This window comes from Pteropus medius, unplaced genomic scaffold (assembly GCF_902729225.1).
Source record: "Pteropus medius unplaced genomic scaffold, Ma_sr-lr_union100, whole genome shotgun sequence".
Lineage (NCBI taxonomy): Eukaryota > Metazoa > Chordata > Mammalia > Chiroptera > Pteropodidae > Pteropus > Pteropus medius.
The window spans coordinates 28,070,243-28,090,900 of NW_024354875.1; the positions used below are offsets into that span (position 1 = coordinate 28,070,243).

Here is a 20,658-nt window from a genome sequence, read left to right on the forward strand (position 1 = left end):
CACTCAATCAGTTCATCTCCACCCTTCAGGTCTGGCTCAAGTGCCACCGCCTTTCATGTGCTTTCAACCTGATATGGTCTCTTACTCAGTGCATCTCAATGGACTGGTTTATTATTCTGTGTGCTTTGTTTTGCTCTAGGTTCTATTACGGAGATAGACAATAACCTAAAATCAGCATTAAGGAGCTGAACAAAAGTCAGCAAATGCACAATACCATTATAACAGAAAATCTGATCTTGAATTGCAACATTACAGAGATATAATAGAAAATAATTACATTCCTATTCACTCTCTTGTCTTTCTATGAAATGAAGTGTGATGGTTAATGCTTGCAGTTCAAATTCAAAAAGACCTCCTAAAACATCAGTGACTAACCTGCATAATTTCGTGTAACCTTTTAGTGCCTTAGTCATCTGTAAATACAGATTAATAATGTCCACTTGCCTCAGTTGTTATAAGGAAGAAAGTTATATGGTGTAGATGAAAGTGGCTAAATGCATACATTTTTTCTTTGGTCTCTTCGGTGCTTTCTTATTTTGTATCTGCTTCTCAATTGTTGAGTTGATCACTTGTCTTTTTTGCTTTCTATGGCCCTCGTAGTGTAGGAGATGCTGTGGTGCACAGCTCAGATCCTCCCTTTAGGCAAGCCACTCATTTCTCCAGGTGCCATGAGTGCTAGCAATTGAAGGCTCACAGCCGAGTTCCTCTCTGGGAATGGCATGCAGAAGGGAAGCTACCTGCCTTATTCAAGGTCACACCCCATCCCTGGAAGAGGGGAGGGAAAATCTGTATGTAATGATCAACTGCTTTGGAGAACAAAGGCCCAAGCCCCTTGCTTCAATTTGGGACAACTCCATGGGGCTGTCCAGAGCCAGAGATGCCTGTTGGGTCAGTTGAAGCCTCTGCTGTAACTGAAGAGCATTTCAGCTTCTCCCTCTGCCTAATCACCTTGCTTCCCTCACTTCTCACAGGTGTAAAGTGTTGCTCTTGGGAATACTACCAAGTAAATTTCCTATACACAGGTTTCTATCAGAGTTGGTTTCCCAGTAAACTTGACCTCAGACTGATTCCCTATATAATCCCATGTATAATCCCTAACATAAATTAACACACAAAAGTCCAACCTGTCTACAACTCTGACTTCTCTTCTTAAGATGTACATTTCCAAATACCTACTGTTCACCTTCACTTAGTTACCTTGCACGTAGCTCACAAATAAAATGTTCCCAAATTAAACTGTCTCTCCCTTATCCCCTAGATGTTGTCTACCCCATCCTGTATATTTTTAACAGCATCAAAGGCTACCCAGTCTTCTAATCTAAAACCTTTTCTTATGAGTCAGTTTGTATTCCCCAAAACATAGGTTGATATCCTAACACATGATACCCTTGAATGTGACCTTATTTGGAAATAGAGTCTTTATAGATATAGTCAAGTTAAGATGAGGTTGTTAGGATGGGCCTTAATTTAATATAATTAGTGTCCCTATAAGAAGAAAAGACAGAGATACATAGGGAGAATACCATGTGGTGACAGAAGCAGAGACCAGAGCGATGTAGCGGCCAGCCATGGAGGGCCAAGGATTAACATCACCATCAAAAACTAGGAAAAAGCAAAGGAGGATCTTCCCTAGTTCCCTCAGAGTGCATGGCCCTGCCAACATACCACCTCCACTTCAGACTTCAAGCCTCTAGAACCATCAGAGAATAAATTTTTTGTTGCATAAAGCCATCAAGTTTGTGATACTTTGTTATGGCAGACACAGGGAATTAATATACCCTTTGAAGCAGCCCACAATTAATATATCCAGACCATGAGCCCCTATATTTTAACTTGCAAGTGACTTAGGATTTATCCCCATCTGCTGCCATTACTCCCTCAGTTTGAACCCTCATCAGCTGTCATTTGGATAATTGCAATTGTTTCTGATCTTCTCACCTTTCTCCCCTGATGGGCTTTATAACACTCATAACAAAATTCGCTAACAGTACAAGTTTGCTAACAAAAAAAAGACTTTAAAGCTTCCTCTTTCTGTCAGAAAAAAAGAATCATATTTTAATCTCCTGTCATGGTACATCAAGCCATTCACTATCTGACTCCAACCTATTTCTGTAACCTTGTACTTCCCACTAGGCCATCCTCACCTATTTTTAATGGGCCTTTTTTTGCATCTGGATGCTTCCACAAGTGCTGGTCCCTTTATCTTTTCCAGGAAGGTAAAGGGACCAGCACTCTCATCTTCTTGATGAATTGTTTTTACCAGAAAACTCATTTCAAACGCCATCTCCTCTGTGAAGCATTCCAATTTATTTTTAAATTTAGTTACACTATACTCTATCTTGCTTCAATATTTTCTCTAAAACTCTATTTTAATTCTTTTTTATATGTTTCATTATAATTTCTGGTTTCCATATGTGTTTCTCCTCAAAGGCAAGAAACCTTCTTTGCTCTTTATCAGCTACAACAGTGCCAAAGACCATCAGTTACACTTACTGAAGAAACGAGCACTGATGGTGTGTCTTTCCAGTGCTTAGCAGGCATAGCAGGCGTACAGTAACAAGCAGGTGCTCAGTAAGAGTGATTTGAAAAATGATTATCAATAGTTTATGGAAAATATGCTCAGATATATTCTTTCACATTTTTTCTCCCATAGTGATCAAGTGTATGAAGGGTTTATATGGACTGTGCTTCCTAATAGAACACAAAGTTTTGCATAAATGTGTTTGCAGTATGTTGAGTGACACTCCCTCGAAGGCTGGAAGTTTGGTAATATAAAATTTGAAGATTTCATTGATGCCTTTTCTCCAACGACCTCAGCTAGGTCTATCAGGACGTTCATGGAATATTTTAAAACACCGAAGAACTATTAAGTAAAGTTATCTGCATTTGGTTTGAGAAGGAATGAATGGGGGATCTTTCTGTGAGAAAATTTTTACCCAGGATGTTTTCCTCTCTGTTGAGTGTACAAGATGAGCGAATTCTCTTAAGCCAGCCTTGATAAGTGAATACATTTATCAAAAGAGCAGTAAAGAAGATTTGATGTATATGATTCACAGTGAGTAAAGGAGCTTCTCTGAAAGTTCTAAGAGCTTATATTATGTACTTTACAATCATATGAGGCTGTTATATTTTTAGTATTTGGAGAAATAAACTGGATAAATGTAATGCTTTTCTCTGAAATTTGCTTCCGTGTGCTTCCATAATCAATGTTACAATTCTGATGAATGGCTCTAGTTTTTCATCTTTAAAGTAGAGAAGGAAGTAATCTGTAATAACTAAAAACACAGGCATTGTCTCTTTGACCTCTAAGAAAGAGTTCTCCATTAAAAAAAATTAGTTTTTTGGATCTTTTAATTTGAGACTTGGCACAATAAAAAGGGAAAAAAAAGAACACTTCTTAAGAATTTAGTTAAGCCAGATGTCAATCACATTAAATTACTGTAGCTGTGTGAAAGAATTTTTTCCTAAGCAACTGTTAGCACAGTGCCTGGAGCATGGTAGATCTCAATAAATATTTACTGAATAAATGGGTGCATTTCATGCTTCATTTGAAGCTCATAATAATGAAGTGCTTCATTGCTAATGGTAAAAATTAGTGCAGTGTGTAGTTGTTGGCCATGTGCTTAGAAGGCTGCACTGCGCCTCAGGAGGAGGCTGATTCTGAGAGGACCATCAGTCCAGAGTCTGTGTTCTGAGAAGCCGTGACAGGAATCTCATTCTCATGAGTCCACGTGAGGTGACAGTATGTCTTTCTCAATTCTGAGACAAACTCAATTTTCAGAAAAAATGAATGCATGCCAATTATTTCCCCAGATTGTTTACTCAACACTTTACTTTTTTTAGAACTCATCTATTTGTTTATTTTCTGGTAAGTTTATTATAAAATATTTTGACTTCATTCTGGAGTGTATATTTAACTGTCTGTCAAGACAAAGAGATCTGCCTGTCTGAGAACTGATACTAGAAGAGGATGGGAAAGCTTCCACAAAATATAATGGGAAAACAGGATACTAAGCCATGGAAGAGAGTGCCTTTTTTTTTCTTTTTTTTTTTTAATGGAAGAAGTGGGGAAAGAGAGTTGTCCAAAGTCAAAGATGTTCTTTCCCAGTTCGAAGTGAAGATTCTTAAACTTGCAAAAGGGGGGAATATCCCCCGTCCCTGAACAAAGGTAATAATATCTCAGAAACTTGAATCAAAACAAGCCTGGGATGAATTTAGGTTCATTTCCCATGGCAACTCAATCTATCACAGTGGCCACTAGGAACATTGTTGATAAAGATTCTGAGGCTGCATCCAGATTTAGGCAGAGAGAGTTCAAAGGATATGGCTGATAATGGAGAAAATAAAATGGAATTAAGCACTAAGAAAGTCACTTAAAAGAGAGTTGGGAGGCTACTGAGGAAGTGGAGCTTATATACATCTCATGTATCAGTTCTCAGAACTACTATTAAGTTGCTAACTTGTTGCTAAACTGAGCTCAAGTTCAAGCCATAAACATCCTGGAACAACTTGCTGCATCGACATGTATGGACTTTGCTTTTTCCTGTAGTTCTTGCCTACCTCATTTGCATACTGAAACTAAGGGATCCTGGTTAACCTGCCCTGCAGTTCTGCATTTGCATGGAAGACCTAAATGGGAATTGCACTTGCGGTTTTTGCATTTATAAACCCTGTTTTTCTTTGTTCTCTTTAGAGTGCAATTTGGGTTGCTACCTTAAACTGCCCCTCTGGGATTGCAATCCTTTTTGTTCAAATTAGTGCTTTTTGTTCTTTATTACAGCCTAAACCTGGTCAACTGGTCCAGAACAGGCATTTAGTGTCTTTATACACTAAAATTGTGAACCACTGATTTACTTATGCTACCTCTCTTAAATTAAACCAGTAGCAAATAGCTACTTATAGTGTGTACGTGACTCCTCAATTTGATAGCCATAATAACTGTTAATTGGGTACTTACTCTCCAACAGGTACTTGTCTAATTAGTAACATAAATCCTTTAATCTTCATTATAATTCTATTTTGGATATAAGGAAACTAAAAAAATAGAGTTTTGTAAATTGCTCAAGATAGTAGTGTTAGTAAATATCAAAACTAGGATTTAAGACAAGTATTCTCTCTCCAATGGCTGCATTTTTAATCATTTCTCAAGGTAGTACTTAAGACTGAAAGAATCTAAATGTATTAAATCAAGCATTACTTTCTATCGGGTAATCAGGAAAGATACCACTTTTGAGCACTCTGAGTACTGTTCTAAGCATTTACATGTTAATTCATTTAACCCTCACCCAACCCTATGATGTAAGGACTAGTAATTTTACAAATGAGGAAGCTGAGAGCTATGTCTTTAAGGATGTGTATAGGATTTTGAATGAAGAAGGAAATCCCAGGCAAAGTCATGTAGGGAGTGAGTATATGTGGCTCAGAAGCAAATTGGCTTTTACATGTATAAGAGCCCCAGACAAACAACAGGTGTAGGAATTCCAGGCAAACACCAGGAGACACAGCTGGTCAAAGCTGATTGGGGCCATGGTGTGAAGGCTTTATCTACAGTCTGTAATTCAGGAGACTTGGGGACAAAGTACACTTCGAAGGAGTGGCATGATTAGCACTGAACCTGAGTAAAATTAATCAAATATGTAGACTAGAGTGGATGGAAAATGAAGGCAGAGATACCAGTTAGAACTCCACTTGGAATGGTTTAGGCAAGAAGTACTGAGTGCAAAGTTGATGAATAAGGGCAGATTCAACAGGCACAGTGGAAGAAGACTGTGTATGAATTTAGGGCTGATAAGAAACAGGAGATGAAGGAAGGGAAGACTTAAAGATACCTGGTGCTTTCAAATATACCTAAGTAAGATTAAATAAATTATTAAGAACCAGAGTAAAACTAAACCAAATGAACCTTCAGGAAGTTATTCTGTAAGATCATATACACACAAAAACTATCCATATCAGAATGTGATATTAGAATTTATGACACAAAAATCTCAAAATTTTGTTCATTTCATAGTAATTAATATATGAAACACAAAGCAATCTTACCCCTTTGCTGTATTCACTATCTGAATCACTGCTAAGTTCTTCAGTATTCATATTTTCCAAATCAGATTCCCCAGGTGCAATTGGCACTGTCACTGTGAGGCTGGGATTATGAATAAATGACTGACAATCACTTTCTTCCATCAAGTATTTCTCCATGTTTCTTCCAAAACCAATGGTTTTATCTTTTTCCTTGTGGAAATTGTGATCTTTGCTCATTTCAGCAAGTGTTCGATTAGAGATATAGTTTTGTTCCTTACTAATTAGATCTTCTGCTCGTCTTATCTCTTTGGAAATCTTTGGCTTTTTAGAAAATGCTTTTAGAATAAATTCACGTAAGGTTTGTTTCACATAATTTATTCCCTTCTTAATTCTGGCCACTGCAATCTGGAGGTTGTTTGCATCGGTATCTTCTTCAATTGCTGTAAGATTGTCTGAACTAAATGAACTCAGTAATAAAGCCAGAAATAGATTGAGGACCTATATCGGGGGCGGGGCAAGGGGGGGTGGATAGGGTATGGAGAAATGGGAGACAGGAAGTAAAAAAGAAAATAAGTGTGTTTTTCTGAAATATAAGCTAAAATCCACACCAGCAATGGAGATCCCCGATCCCCGCACTTCCTTATACACAGATAAGAACATGTGATGGGAGTAGATTAGAAGCTAGACTCATCAATCTCTCTATATACTAGCTGTTGTGAACTCTAGGAGCAGAGGTCAGCCATATCCATGAAGGACTAGCATGAGGAGCAAAGAGAATGCTCCCTTCACCAGTATATGTTATTCTGAAGTTCATTACTGCAGCAAGAGGCCTTGGTCAAATTCCCTTTTATAGACCTAATAAGCTCTCCTAATGTTTACCTATAATGAATATATGTCACCTATGAGGAACGAGTAGAACAAGAAAATTGTGACCACTCTCTATTGTCTTGAAGTAACTTAGGCCAAGTCACTTATACAGAAGATAAATGTCACTTGTTATAAAAAATAAAACATGTAACACTTGCAGACTTCTTGTAATAATATATTCTGTCCAAGAACAGTGTAAACTTGCAATTTAATATGGCTTTCAAATCATAAAAGGATCTGACATTAAACCCAATTCAAATGAAATGATGGCGTTATAATTTGGGTGGCTTGATTGCCAATCATTTTGGCCCTACAACTAGAGATTATAAAAGAGGTCAGGACAATTATCCTTGAAGCAAAATCCCATCTGTTTGCAAGACCAGTTTTGTTTTCCTTTCCTAAGGTATGGGTCCAGGTGAATTCAACATAGTAAAAAATAAAAATTCCCACAGAGGGCTAAAAATTATATTTACATACAATTTAAGTAGAAAATAAAAAGGTAATTAAATTACCTGTTCATGTAAATCTATTCATGACCAAAAACATTAGCCTCATATTAATATAATCAAAACTAGACTAAACTGAGGAAAAGGGACTCATCTCTGATTTTGGCCACACCTAAAACAGTTAGAAAAACACAAGTTAAAAATGCTGATGTTAATATGTTTGGTTTAAGAGAAGAGTCTGAGGGAGAGGGAAAGAAACAATCATTGAAAACAAATCTGATGAATCGCTGAGAAATTCTGAAATAGTTTATTTTCATTTTGGTCTTTATTGTTAATGAGTAAATATATTTTACTATGAAATATATGTTCATTTATGTATATGTTTTAATAGGAATGATCATGAGAAGCCAAGGGTTCGTTTTACTGCTTTAGTCTCCCTAATCAATGCAAGTGTTAATAGAAGAAGGGAAGAGAATTAAGAAGTACAAACTTCCAGCTATAAAATAAGTCATGGAGATGTGATATGCAGCACAATGAAAGAAGTCAGTAATATCATAATAACTATGTACAGTACCAGATGGTTACTAGACTTATCATGGTGATCACTTTATAAGGTATGTAAGTGTTGAATCACTGTGTTGTACACCTGAAATTAATATAATATTATATGTCAACTATAATTAAAAATTTTTTTAAAAATTGCAAAAAAATCATATTTATAATTAGCTTTAGTTTTTCCAGATTTATTGAGATATAACTGACATATAACACTGTGTAAGTTTAAAGTGTGCAATGTGCTGATTTGATATACTTATATATTACAAAATGATTACCATTATAGCATTAGGGAACACCTACTTCCATCATGTCACATTAATTTTTTTATGGTGAGAACATTTAAAATCTACTCTCTTAGCAACATTCAAGTATATAATATGGTATTAATAACTATAATCACACGCTATTAATGAGATTGCCAGAACTTATACTTCTAACGACTGGAACCCTGTACTCTTTTACCAACATCTTCTATTTCAACCCCCCTGGATCCCTCAGCTCCTGGTAATCACCATTCCAATTTCTGTTTCCATGAATTTGGCTTTTAAAAGATTTCACATATTTCAATAATATGCTTCTGTTGCATCACATTTTCACTGAGAATAAATACTATTTTCATTCCATCAAAAAGCATAATAAATAATACATTAATATTTTATCATAGTCTACTGGATATCACACATGAAATGAAGTCCATTCAGTATATGTATCCATTATCATATTAGGCAGGGAAAGAAATATTAATAAAATATATATTTGACTCAAAGTGTAATTCTGATTGATGTGCTTCACCAGTTTCTTGATGCAAACTTGAGGTTACTAAAATCTTATTTTCCTAAACTATCCTCTAAAACTTATGATTTTTAATCTTTTGAATTAATTGATAGTAAAATGACTTAAGGAATAAATGAGAAAAAGAAAAAGAAGTCTATTTAACATATGACTATACTATGTAGAGAACTATATCAGAAACATAATTTTTTGTTTCTTTCTTTTCAGAGTCTAGTTCTATATCACTTGTAATTCCTTAATTAAAAGTTGGTTAACAACTTTGTAAGTTATATTTTTGTTATCTTTCATTGGCAAAATCTTGTGAAAAATATAAGTATGGGTTATCTGGTAGAGAATTAAGACAATACTTCATTTTCTTTTCTGTTCTCTGTATCGAAATGATCAATGTTTTATTACAATTAATAGTTTTAGATCGAACTAATCCTAAAATTATAAAATAATTGATCATATCTACAGATAACAATTTTCTATGGAAAAATTTAAATGTATAGACATCTGATTACATACCACCAGATTTCCAATCACCATAACCATCATGTAAACAATAAGGCACATGGCTTGACCAGCGACCTCCATACAGTCCCACATGGTCTCTATCCACTCTCCACACAGCACACGGAACACAATCAGGAAGGAGTGAAAGAAATCATTCATGTGCCAGCGTGGGAGTTCACAATCATCGGAGATCCTGCAGACACATTCTTTGTAGCTCTTACCAAAGAGCTGCATGCCGACCACAGCAAAAATGAAGACGATGATGGCCAACACTAAGGTGAGGTTACCCAGAGCCCCCACTGAGTTACCAATGATTTTTATCAGCATATTCAGTGTTGGCCAAGATTTTGCCAATTTGAAAACTCGGAGCTATAAATAAACACAAAACATAATGTTAATTATTATGATAAGTTTTAATGTTTTCAATCTTGAGTTTTATTCCAAATTTTAAGTTCTAAAATATTGTCATTACCTAGCTAAAAAACTGATTTCTATTTTTTATTTTCATCTATTTCCAATATTTCTGTTATTTTTTTATACTTACCACAATATAATTACCACACATTTCAAAGGAAGTGTGCAATTTTAGTTCATGATTGCTATAGATACCTCTTAAATGGTTTGACATATTATTCTCTTTAGAATTGATCATTTATCCTTAATTCTATTTTCTGATATTTTTATAAATTTTTTTATTTTTACAAGAGAACAAATCCACTTTATTTACTTTCAATTAGTTTAAATTTGTGAGGAGTACAGCATTACACGGATTCTGTGTCCAATGGCCTTAACAGGAAGGCTGCTTCGGAATTTGGCACGCATCATGCCACTGTTTTCATGAGCATGAGTTATCTTTCTTCAGATTACTCTGGTTTTGTTGAGTTTGCCACCAGGAGTCACCGTGTTGTTCTTTGCCTTGTACACATATGCACATCTCTTGCCTAGATAAAACTCAGTCTCATCTCGAGCATAAACTCCTTCAATTTTAAAAAGAGTGGTGTGTTTCCTCTGGTTCTGGAGACCCTGCTTATAACTAGCAAAAATGGCCTTGGACCATAGCCTTCCAAACATATTTGTTACTTTAGAAGTCCTATTCTCAGCAGGCCTCCACAGCTCCAAGATGGTGGAAAAAGATTTATAAACTTTTTAATGCTGACATATGGATAAAGCCCAGTGTGTTAGAGAAAAAATACTTTAAAAAGCCTATCTTTTTTTTTTTTTTTTGTATTTTTATTATCAGACAATTGTTTTGGGAACAATGATTTGATCTTTAATTATCAAATCCACAAAGTAATAAATAAATTATAATGGTTGTTAGAATTAGAATGGTTGAAATTCTATAATCATAAGCTTCTTGTTAGAATTAGAATGGTTGTTAGAATTAGAATGGTTGAAATTCTATAATCATAAGCTTCTTATTGGGAGACAAACTTTTGTCCTATTGGGTAAAGAAATATTTTCTACTATACTCATATATAAAACTTCTATTATACTGGTGTATACAACGGAATATGCTTCAAGATCCTAAAATTAAATATTCATGGGGTTTTGAGCTCTTTAACTGCATTTATTACTGAATGAACTTTATTTTACTAGATATCAGGGCCTAATCTTATCTTTTGATTCAAACCTCCAAAAGATTTAAATAGTAATCATGCAAAGCCACAGAAACACCCCTTTATATACAAAATATAATGTAAAGTTGGTTTATACTTACCAATCTGAATGATCGCAGAACTGACAATCCGTCCACATCTGATAGAAAAAGCTCCACTAAACTTAAAGTCACAATAAGGCTGTCAAAAATATTCCATCCTACTTGGAAATATTCATATGGATCCATGGCAATTAGTTTTAAAACCATTTCAGCTGCAAAGATCCCAGTAAAGACCTAATTAAGAAATATGGGTTTTTTGGGGGGGTATTATTAGAAGATACGGAATCAGCATAATGATGATATGACTATTTGTTTAGCATTTATTGTGCTTCAGTGTGCTAGATACTTTACAAATGTATGTTACTATCCCACTTAATTCTATAAGCTTGGTATCATTTTCCCTACAGCTCCAATACAAGCACTGAAGATTTAAAATTCTAACTCTCCTATCAGCTCTCATTATCATTAGACAGCATATTAAAATTCAATATTAAAAAAAAACTTTCAACAATTAACATAGTCACTCTTTGCAAAAAAATTTATATGATCAACAAGTAATTCCAGAAGAAAATAAAAAGGAAACATGGATATTGAGATTTTGAACTAGTCTTTTTTCAGATCTGACTACTCTTAAAGTTATAAAAGAACATATTGACTCACTCTTTAAAGATTTATCAATAGAAGAGGAAAAAAGTATTTCATTGGCACAGTGGCAGCTAAAGCAAAGCTTCCAAAGCTTTGACACAAAAGTACAGTACAAAACATAATTAATTCATGACACTAGCATCAAAGGACTCACTTAAAAAGATAACAGTGAAATACTTGTTTATAAATCATTTAAGTACAATTTGACTAAAAAAAAAAATGCCCAAAGAAATTTCAAGGGGAAATGGTTAGGCCAATTAACTACATGAGTCAATCTTAAAATAACATAGCATCAAGAAGACCATCAGAGGCACTCAGACTTGGGACTGTGGTGACAGATAAGAAACACGGTGAATTCTTTTTGGGTTCATCGTGGTGCAGTTAACTCAGTGAGAAGACACTGATTTTCATGATCTGGATCTCCACCAACTAGATAATCTTGTCTTTTTTCCAAAGAGAAGTAGAAGAGAAGAAGAATGCTAATTCGCAGAGAATATAGAGTACAAATATTCTGACTAGGAATATTCATAAACAATTTTGGAGACAAGACCAACCCAGAAACAAAGTCTTTGGCTTCAAAGATCAATTGATTTAGGACCACAGCAAAAGTAAAATTATCTGACACAGATATTCACAAAGGCATCCAGAATGATTCATGATTTATTTAGAGTCATAAGCCTGCAGATTCATGCAGATTCATGAAATTCATGCAGACTGTTAGAAACTACCACTTTGTTCATTTGTTTACCATAAGGCACTAAATAAGCTAGAATATGACCATTACTGCACATGTAAGAGATCACTCTGGCATCAATTTTCCTAATTGGATGCTATATCCTCTTGAAGCCTACAGATCACTTTTTGCTTGTCCAATCTTGTGCCTCCTGTGTCCAGTTCAAGTATTTTTCCCCCTCAATATTCTTGTTCTTAAGGCTTGTTTCTGCTGACTGTTTAAAAGCATGGTGATGATGATGATAGTATCAGTAGGTTTAATTTGTTGCATACTTACTATATGCCAGGCTAATAAATTAAGTAGAAAGTGTTTAATCCTCCCAGCAATATGATAAATCAAGTATTATTATCATTACATATAAAGAATTATTATTCTTATTTTGTAAATTATTATTATTCTATAAGTGAGAAAATTAAAGATTATAGAGTTCAATATATTTGTCCAAGGTCATATAACCAGTAACATGCAGAATCAGTATTCAATCCAGTATTTTGGGACTCCATAAAGTCCCAGACACTTCACCTATTACGGTAAAAAAAGGCATCTATAGTTTTTTCTGAATATATGTGGGCTATGTACTCTCAAGGAAGCTGCAATGTAATTATAAAATGGATAAGAAAATATCAAATTATCAAAATGTTGATCCCAAAAAATGTGCTGACAGAAAAAAAAAAACACTATCAACTCCCAAGATGGTGACCCTTTATGGAAATATTACTGCAATGTATAGACCTCAATATTACTGCAAAATTATTTTAGAATAGTATCTATTACCAGAAACTTGACTCTGTACAATAATTCATATTGTGAATTCTGGATATGCATAATTACCTAACTGCATATCCTTCTGACTTAAAAGAAAGAAAAAACAGTAATCATGACAACTAAAGAGAGAACACATATTGAAAAGCTCACCAAATTTCCCACGACGAGCACGTTCTTGAATTCTTCAGTCATTGGGTGATGCTCCATAGCCATAAATAATGTGTTTAAAACTATGCAAATGGTAATAGCAAGATCTACAAAAGGATCCATCACAATAAAATCAATAAGCTTTTTAAATTTTATCCAATATGGGGAGCAATTCCAGATCAGGAATGTATGTGCAAATCTGTACCACCAAGGTGGACATTTTTGTCTGGACTCTTCAAGTTCTGGGAGAAAAAAAGAGAGAACATGAAGTCAATCATTTGTATGAATCAGCAGTATTCATTAACACTGAAACAAGCCTTCTGGTTTAGACTTGAAAACTTAACAGTACTGTTTCCATGCAATGATAGCATTATTACATAAAAATCTTATAGCACGTGTTCATTTACTAGATCAAGCATAAGTTAGGGGAAAGCAGTTAAATTAATGACTAAAAGTAGATATGGGCATCTCTCAGAAACATATACCTAATATGTGATGGTAAACAGGAGAACCTATGTTTTCTTAAAGGAGAAATGTAGGAGGTAGACAGAAACTGTGTCTGGATCCGTCACAGTTGTGTGTGTTAGGAGGGGACTGAAGTAGCCTTTGGACAAGGTGGGAAGTGGAGCATACTGTAGGAGGAGTGGGAGGGAGCCACCACGTTTTACAAATTGCCACCTTTTGACTCCCCTCTCAATGTATCTGAGGGTCTAACCACTATTGCTCACATTATGTTCTCTGAACTGTGATCATAATCTTAACAGATGTCATGCTACATTTTACCATTTTATGGTTTATGGAATGTGCGGAGAGGCAGCAATTTATAGACATCTGAAAGTATGTATTATTTTCTTACATATTATAGAGATGATAAATTCAGAGAGACTAGGTAAAATTTCTAAGATTACGAAGTGAGAGAACCACACAGCCCAGGGTTAACATAGCTTCTTCATTAACTACCATTAAGCTATTTATCTTTGGAAGGTCATATCATCCAATGCCTGTTTTTAATCACAAACAACTTTATCCATTTTTTAAGTACATAAAGATGATTCCATTAATATTCAACGGTTATCTTTACCATTGTTTATAATTATTTTATATTCTTTGAGTTCTTCCTAAGAACTTCATGTATTGATCAGGATTTACCAGAATTTTATTTAAAAATCTGCATGGTAAAGATAATATTATTACATACCTTCTACAGTGTTTGTCAATATGCTTGCTCTACTCATTGCTCTTTGTCTGAGATTGGGATCATTCAACATATCTTCAGAAAGGAGATAAGAACTAGAACGTCTTTTCTTATGTATTTGATTGGTTGTACCCTGAAAGAGTATGATTTATTGAAGTTTAAAAGATATGATTCTAATAAATTGAAAGTATAAAATCTTGCTTAGGTAGCTGTAATGAATAATTAAAAGTAGAGATGAAATGAGATTGCTAAATTTAGATCATGGCTCTGCTACTTATTAGCTGCATATTGTAGGAAGGTTACTTGACTTTTTTTGTCATAGTTTCATCATTAGTAAAATAGGGATAATCATAGTACTTGCTATACATTCTTACCATGAGAATTAAAATAAATTAATACTTAGAAAACAAAATAATTAAATGAGCTTCTTTTATTGTTATAATCACTGTCATCATCTTTCTATCTTTTTGATCTCCAATTCATTCAGGTAGTTTTACCATATTTAATTTAATTTGTCTTATATGAAAACAGCTAAATAAGTGTTCTAGGGGTGTGTGTGTAAAGGGGTAGAATCTCAGTATTCTCTGATCAATTTATTAATTATTCTTTGTTGAAGTAACAATGTCAATGGAGGTGATGGTAACGATTGTTTCTTATTGCCAAAGAAGAGCTCACAAACTGATCTGAGTATATGATGATAAATGACTCAATTTGAAAAGTAAAATTAAGACTGTTGGGAACTGCAGCAAAATGGAGAATGTAAGCTCCATCTAAAAGAGGACCACTGTTCAGTTCAAAAGATTGCTGCCATGCAAAAATATGAGCTCAGTTTACATGTAAACTCATTTTTATGTGAAATGTCTTAATTTCAAATCTTGGCAACTAATTCAAAGTTAAAATCAACAACACACACACACACACACACACACACACTCTCATACACATATATACATGCAAACAACTATACAACTCTACATTTATCTATCTATCTACTTGTGTGTTTTATATATGTATGTGTATACACACACACACCACTTCCAAATCTATACATGTGAGTTCTAGAACTGTAAACTTGCATAGTTGTTTAGATATAGTTATATATGTGTGTATATCAAAACACAGAAACACAGCCATAAATACATGCACATGTGTATATATGTGCATGTTCACAGATATATACACACAAAAACATATCTATTGGTGGCTTTTTATAGAGATCTCTCTATATCCATGTTTTTCTCTGATTCAATTTCTACTTTATGACTTTCCAGAAGCAGAGACTTTTTTTTCCCTAAGTTAAACAAGAATTTGTTGATTAAACATGTAGACATGTCTCAGTTGTCAAGGTTATATTGTCATGCAATTTTTTCATCTAAATTATACATTATGTCACACTATTATGTTTCCACATTTCTACTGAATCTTGAATTCCTCTAGTTTTGCAGTTTTAATTTTAGGATTCATATTGATACTGACTTTTCTGTGGTAAAAATAAAATTTTAAATGAAAACACTTCACTTAAAAATATGACATAATTTCAAAATCTGATATAAATTATATAATCTTTTATGGATAATACATATCATTGAAAAATAAAACTCATCAAGATCTGATTCCACAGAAATCTAACATGCTTGTTTGATAAAGAAAAATACCTTGACAGAGGGCTGTAGTTATATCATGCAAGCATAGAAGTAATATGTTACCAAAAAGCACATGCATTCATTCAAACCATGTGGCTATGGCTTTGATGGAACTTTACTCTCACGTGAAATACTACATTGTCAGCAGATATGAATATATGCATAAGCAGCATGAGTTCAAAGCTTGTTAGGTTAGTCTTTGACCTAACAAGCTTTGAACTCATGCTGCTTATGCATATATTCTGATATTTAGTAATGCACTGTGACAGTTGAGTGGCCTAAAGAGGTAATCTGGAAACTCCAGAATCCAGAAAGATCTTGCTTTCAAGCCTAGTCATATCTTTTTCTCTAACCACTCAATGACCCCTAAACTTTTGAAATTATGGTTTTGGAATGGTTTCTTTGTTTTTGTTTTTACATGTGTATGTTTGCATTATGTGTGTTTTGATATTGTTTTTTAGTCATAGACTCTAGACCAAAGAGTTTTGTATTTTTTTTTTTAATAAAAATAGTAAATCTCATTTATGTATGGGGAAAGATATAGCTATTCTAAATTATTTCCAAGAAGCATACCATACATTGGAGAGAGACAAATTGTGGTGGTTAAGAGTACACACTCTGAAACAGAGGGCCTCTTTTTGAACTTCAGCATTACCATTTATTAGCTTCATCTCTCTGTGCCTCAGTTTCTCCTTTGTAAAACAGGAATAATAATATATCACCTCATAGGACTGTTGCAAATACTAAGTACATTTGCTATTATTATTATTATTAATAACTCAAATAAGATCCCTCACAATAAGGTATATATTAAATAGTGACTTGAAAAAGATAGCAAAATTTGGCAAATAATCCAAATTTACTGATAAAAATGGGGCCTATTATCAACTAATGAGATCAGCGTTATCAAAGTACTTTCTGTGCTTATGTATATTTTTATAAATTGTTTTCTAAAGGGATGATTTATAATCTTCAAATATCGATAGATAAGTATCTTTTTCAAACATGGGGTTTTATATCAAATCATCTTGTACATCTCAATTATACTTCAGTTTTTTTAAATGGGTTTTTAAATTGTCTTGAATTATGTATAATGATTAAGTTAATGAGTTAAAGGTATGTTTCTACAGACAGAGTATTGCAAAATGCAGAGCCATTCACAGGACCAGAGAAGGCCCCTCCAGCAGAAAGATTGACTGATGCAAGAATAAGGGCCGAGCCATGCCTGAGCTATTTAAAACGTCCTTACGCTGTCATCAGAAGTTGCCTTATCTATTATCACCTCTGGTAGAAGCTGTCCATTGGGGAGCATGAGGGCTGAGGGTCCATCAACCAGGGAGACCACGCCATTGCAGTCCACGGCACTGTGCATCTTCCCGTTCACCGGCAGTATTGGGGGGGACCTACTGGCCTGACTGATGTTACTGCTGCGCCGCTCTCGAGGTCTGTAGGGCAAGAACAACGAGCCCCTTCTGCTCTCATTGTCTCCGAAAATGCTGTGCTCATCGTCAGCAAATTCAGTCTCAGATCCAAGATCTCTTCCCCGACCTTTGAAACTAAAAAGACTTGCTCTGCTGCTGCGCCTTTGAGGAAACAAGGAGCCACGAATGCTAAGTGGTGACTGCAGAAAAAAGAAAAGATGACATGTGTCTGCTAAAGCACCTAAAAATAGAAGTGCATTATTTTCTGCTGTACAGCTCTCTGTTATTCTGGCCTCTCCATTCTTTCTGTATCATTCATTTTGCTATAAAGAACATATCACTTAAAAAAATAATTTGGTATTGATAGCTGTATGCTTCTTTGCATTCCATTGTTTAAAACTTCACCTTATACACTAAGAGCTCAGTTAAGGTGTCTTAAGAAAGACCTTTTACTACTAGGGGGTCTACACAGTCATAAAATATTAGAACTTGGAAAAGAAATTGCCCAATATCAAAGAGAGGAAGAGGTCACACTTACGTGACTCTTGTCTAAGATAAACTGTGGCTATAAACCAAACTGAATGCATAGTCTTTGGAAATATATAATTCAATAAACATTAGTACTTACTATGTAAAGGACAGAGTGGCAGGTATAAGTGAGAGATAAAAAATTAGTATAACAAGATCTTTGCCTTGAAACTAGCTTGGACGGCTCTTGTCATATTTATTTTTCTTGCTATTGCAGGTATTCAAATTCTGTCTCACTAACAAAATTATGAAATTTTTCAAAGGCAGGGACTCTTTTATTTCTATGCATATCTGACAGGTTCTTACAGACTTAAGTATTAGAAGCTAGGAATTCTAAATGAAGATGTAGATTAGAAGGATAGTAATTGTGAGTGAGGCATGGAAGCGCTGATGGAGAGCAGTGGAGAGGACAAAGGAAATTTGGGGGGATGGGTGGCACCTAAGGAAATGAGTGAAGAATGAGTGGTACTATGCCAGGAGGAAAAACGAGAAAGAAAATAATCCCACTAAGAGAAACCATGTGTGCTAATTATCAAAGGCATGAAAGTTAGGGCATGTAAGTGAGAGTGAAAAATCATGGTGGACTGAGTGTACACAAAGGTGTAGAAAGGCGGGAAATGAAACTGAAGCCGTTCATGGCATGGATAACATGTAGGTCTTGTTCTCTAGTCAGCAGTTACTCAATGGAGATTTTTTTTTTTTTGAGTTTGAGCAGAGGAATAGCTTTGATTTAGAAAAATGATTTGGAGGGGCTGTGCAATGGAAAACAAGGAAGTATTAAGGAGAATAGAAGCAATGGTTCCTCTTGGAGGTATGTATGTAAAGAGATCTGAAATATGGAGGTTTCAGCAGAAAATGAACGAAAGGGAAAGAGAAATTCTACATAAGCAGAAATAACAGACTATCGGACTAGATGTTAGTATATGATGCAGTTGCAGGTAGAGACTATCAATAGATGTCTCCAAACTTTTCAGCTCGGGTAAGTGATGTTCGGGTGATACATTACCAAAGTAGTAAAGAAAAAAGAAAAACCTAACCTAAAGTTAATTTTTAATCAATATAGGCCCTATGAAATAGACTAAATAAAAATGTAAACGTTAATGTATAGTATAAATAATTTCTCCATTTCTACAATGGTTCTCATGAATATTTTTTTTTGAAAATCTGTTTGTTGGAGAACATATGACAATTCCAAAACTATAAGTTCCTTACAAACTTAAATGGAAAACTACATACACCCATGTTCTTACCATAAATGCCCAGCAATCGATAGGTTTTTACCCAAAAACATACCACTGAAGTCATTCACTCTCCTCTCCTGAGGTCTCTTCCCTCAGAATTAAACAGCTGGCTCTATAATCCTGCCTCTGGGGATGTACATTTGATAGAGTCAATGGTACCTGATTAGGGGTAGACAATCTTTTTTCACGTGCTCGCCTGTGACCTTCAATACCAAGGTGGAAACTTTTTCTCCTGATACTCTCCTCCGATTCTGATTTGGACAATTTCTCGTCATCTCCCTTTTCTTCTCCACTGGAGAGCTTCTTTTGATTCTTTTTCTTTCTTCTGTTTCTTCTTTCTTTAGCACTTTTAGAGCTCAGTTTGGATGTTTCAGAAGAACTCTCAGAGAGGCCCATAATTCGGCTTCTCCCGATACTCGTATATTCAGCTGCTGCCATCGCTATTGCCTATTGGACCCAGAGGTCACACATACAGTGAGTCACTTATAAAGTTTGATGATAGGGCACCTCTGTACCATGAATTTAATTATATTGTTTATATAATCATGTTCCTTATACAAGAAGTAATGTCATTTTCTTTACACTATGACCAGAGAGCTTACAAAATATATATTTATTGCTTCTCTTGCTTTGTAATAAAGTCCTATTGTGCTTTAAAATTAATCTATTACATACTATTACTATATTATAGTAAAGCAATCTTAAATAATATATGTAAAAGCTTTACTAAGTACTTTTGGAATATAAAACTTAAACTATGTGATAAGATAATTTGTGTATCTTGTTCAGGTAATTAACTCAATATTATCAAAAGAATAAAGCACTCTATAGTTTAATGAAGAACAAGTTGTCTGAATATTAAAAATAATTTTTACAGAATAGTATGTCAAGAAAATGAAAGATTCTTCTAGGGGTTCCCTAGGAAACTGCCGAGATAACCTAATGCTACCTATGCCTTTATAATAATAAATCTCTGTAAAACTTAAAAAAATAAATATATAGTCAATAAAAAATAAAAATCATTCATAATCCTACAGCCTAGAAATAATTGGTGTTAATATTCCTTCAGGTCTTATTATATATATATAATTTTTAAATTGTTTATAACTTATACTCAATTTTGTATCCTACTACTTAATACATTGTTATATTGATATTTTCCTATCATAATATTCTTAAAACATATAATTTTATGGAGACTAAAATTATGTTTTGTATCTTCCAAACTACAAAAATATCATAATCCTCTTAATCATTTTCTAATTTTTGAAAATTTTAATGCTTTCTGATTTTTAATATTATAGATACTTCACTGAACATCTTTCTGCATCAAAGGTTCTATGCGTTAGAGGTTACTACCCTCTCCCTAATAGCTTAGATTCCTTGAAGAGATTTAACTAGGTCAAAACATCAAACAAGTTTTAAGACTCATTCTGAATATTTTAAATTTGGTTTTCTTAGTATAGACCTCAAACTTTTCCACTGAAGTACTCTTTAGAAGAAA

General features: G+C 34.3%; 1 protein-coding gene and 1 pseudogene across 1 annotated transcript in view; both read right to left on the bottom strand.

Moving 5' to 3' along the window:
* SCN9A (sodium voltage-gated channel alpha subunit 9) overlaps positions 1 to 20,658 on the bottom strand; it is a 124,691-nt gene that overhangs the window by 37,576 nt on the left and 66,457 nt on the right. The window contains exons 11-17 of the mRNA XM_039855322.1: positions 19,314 to 19,601; positions 17,214 to 17,585; positions 14,325 to 14,454; positions 13,130 to 13,368; positions 10,897 to 11,070; positions 9,192 to 9,548; positions 6,043 to 6,519 (exon numbers count right to left, since the gene is read on the bottom strand). Of these exons, the coding sequence (XP_039711256.1) occupies positions 6,043 to 6,519; positions 9,192 to 9,548; positions 10,897 to 11,070; positions 13,130 to 13,368; positions 14,325 to 14,454; positions 17,214 to 17,585; positions 19,314 to 19,601 (2,037 nt within the window). The remainder of the gene's footprint in view (positions 1 to 6,042; positions 6,520 to 9,191; positions 9,549 to 10,896; positions 11,071 to 13,129; positions 13,369 to 14,324; positions 14,455 to 17,213; positions 17,586 to 19,313; positions 19,602 to 20,658) is intronic.
* LOC120596843 (60S ribosomal protein L35a-like) lies at positions 9,875 to 10,265 on the bottom strand (annotated as a pseudogene).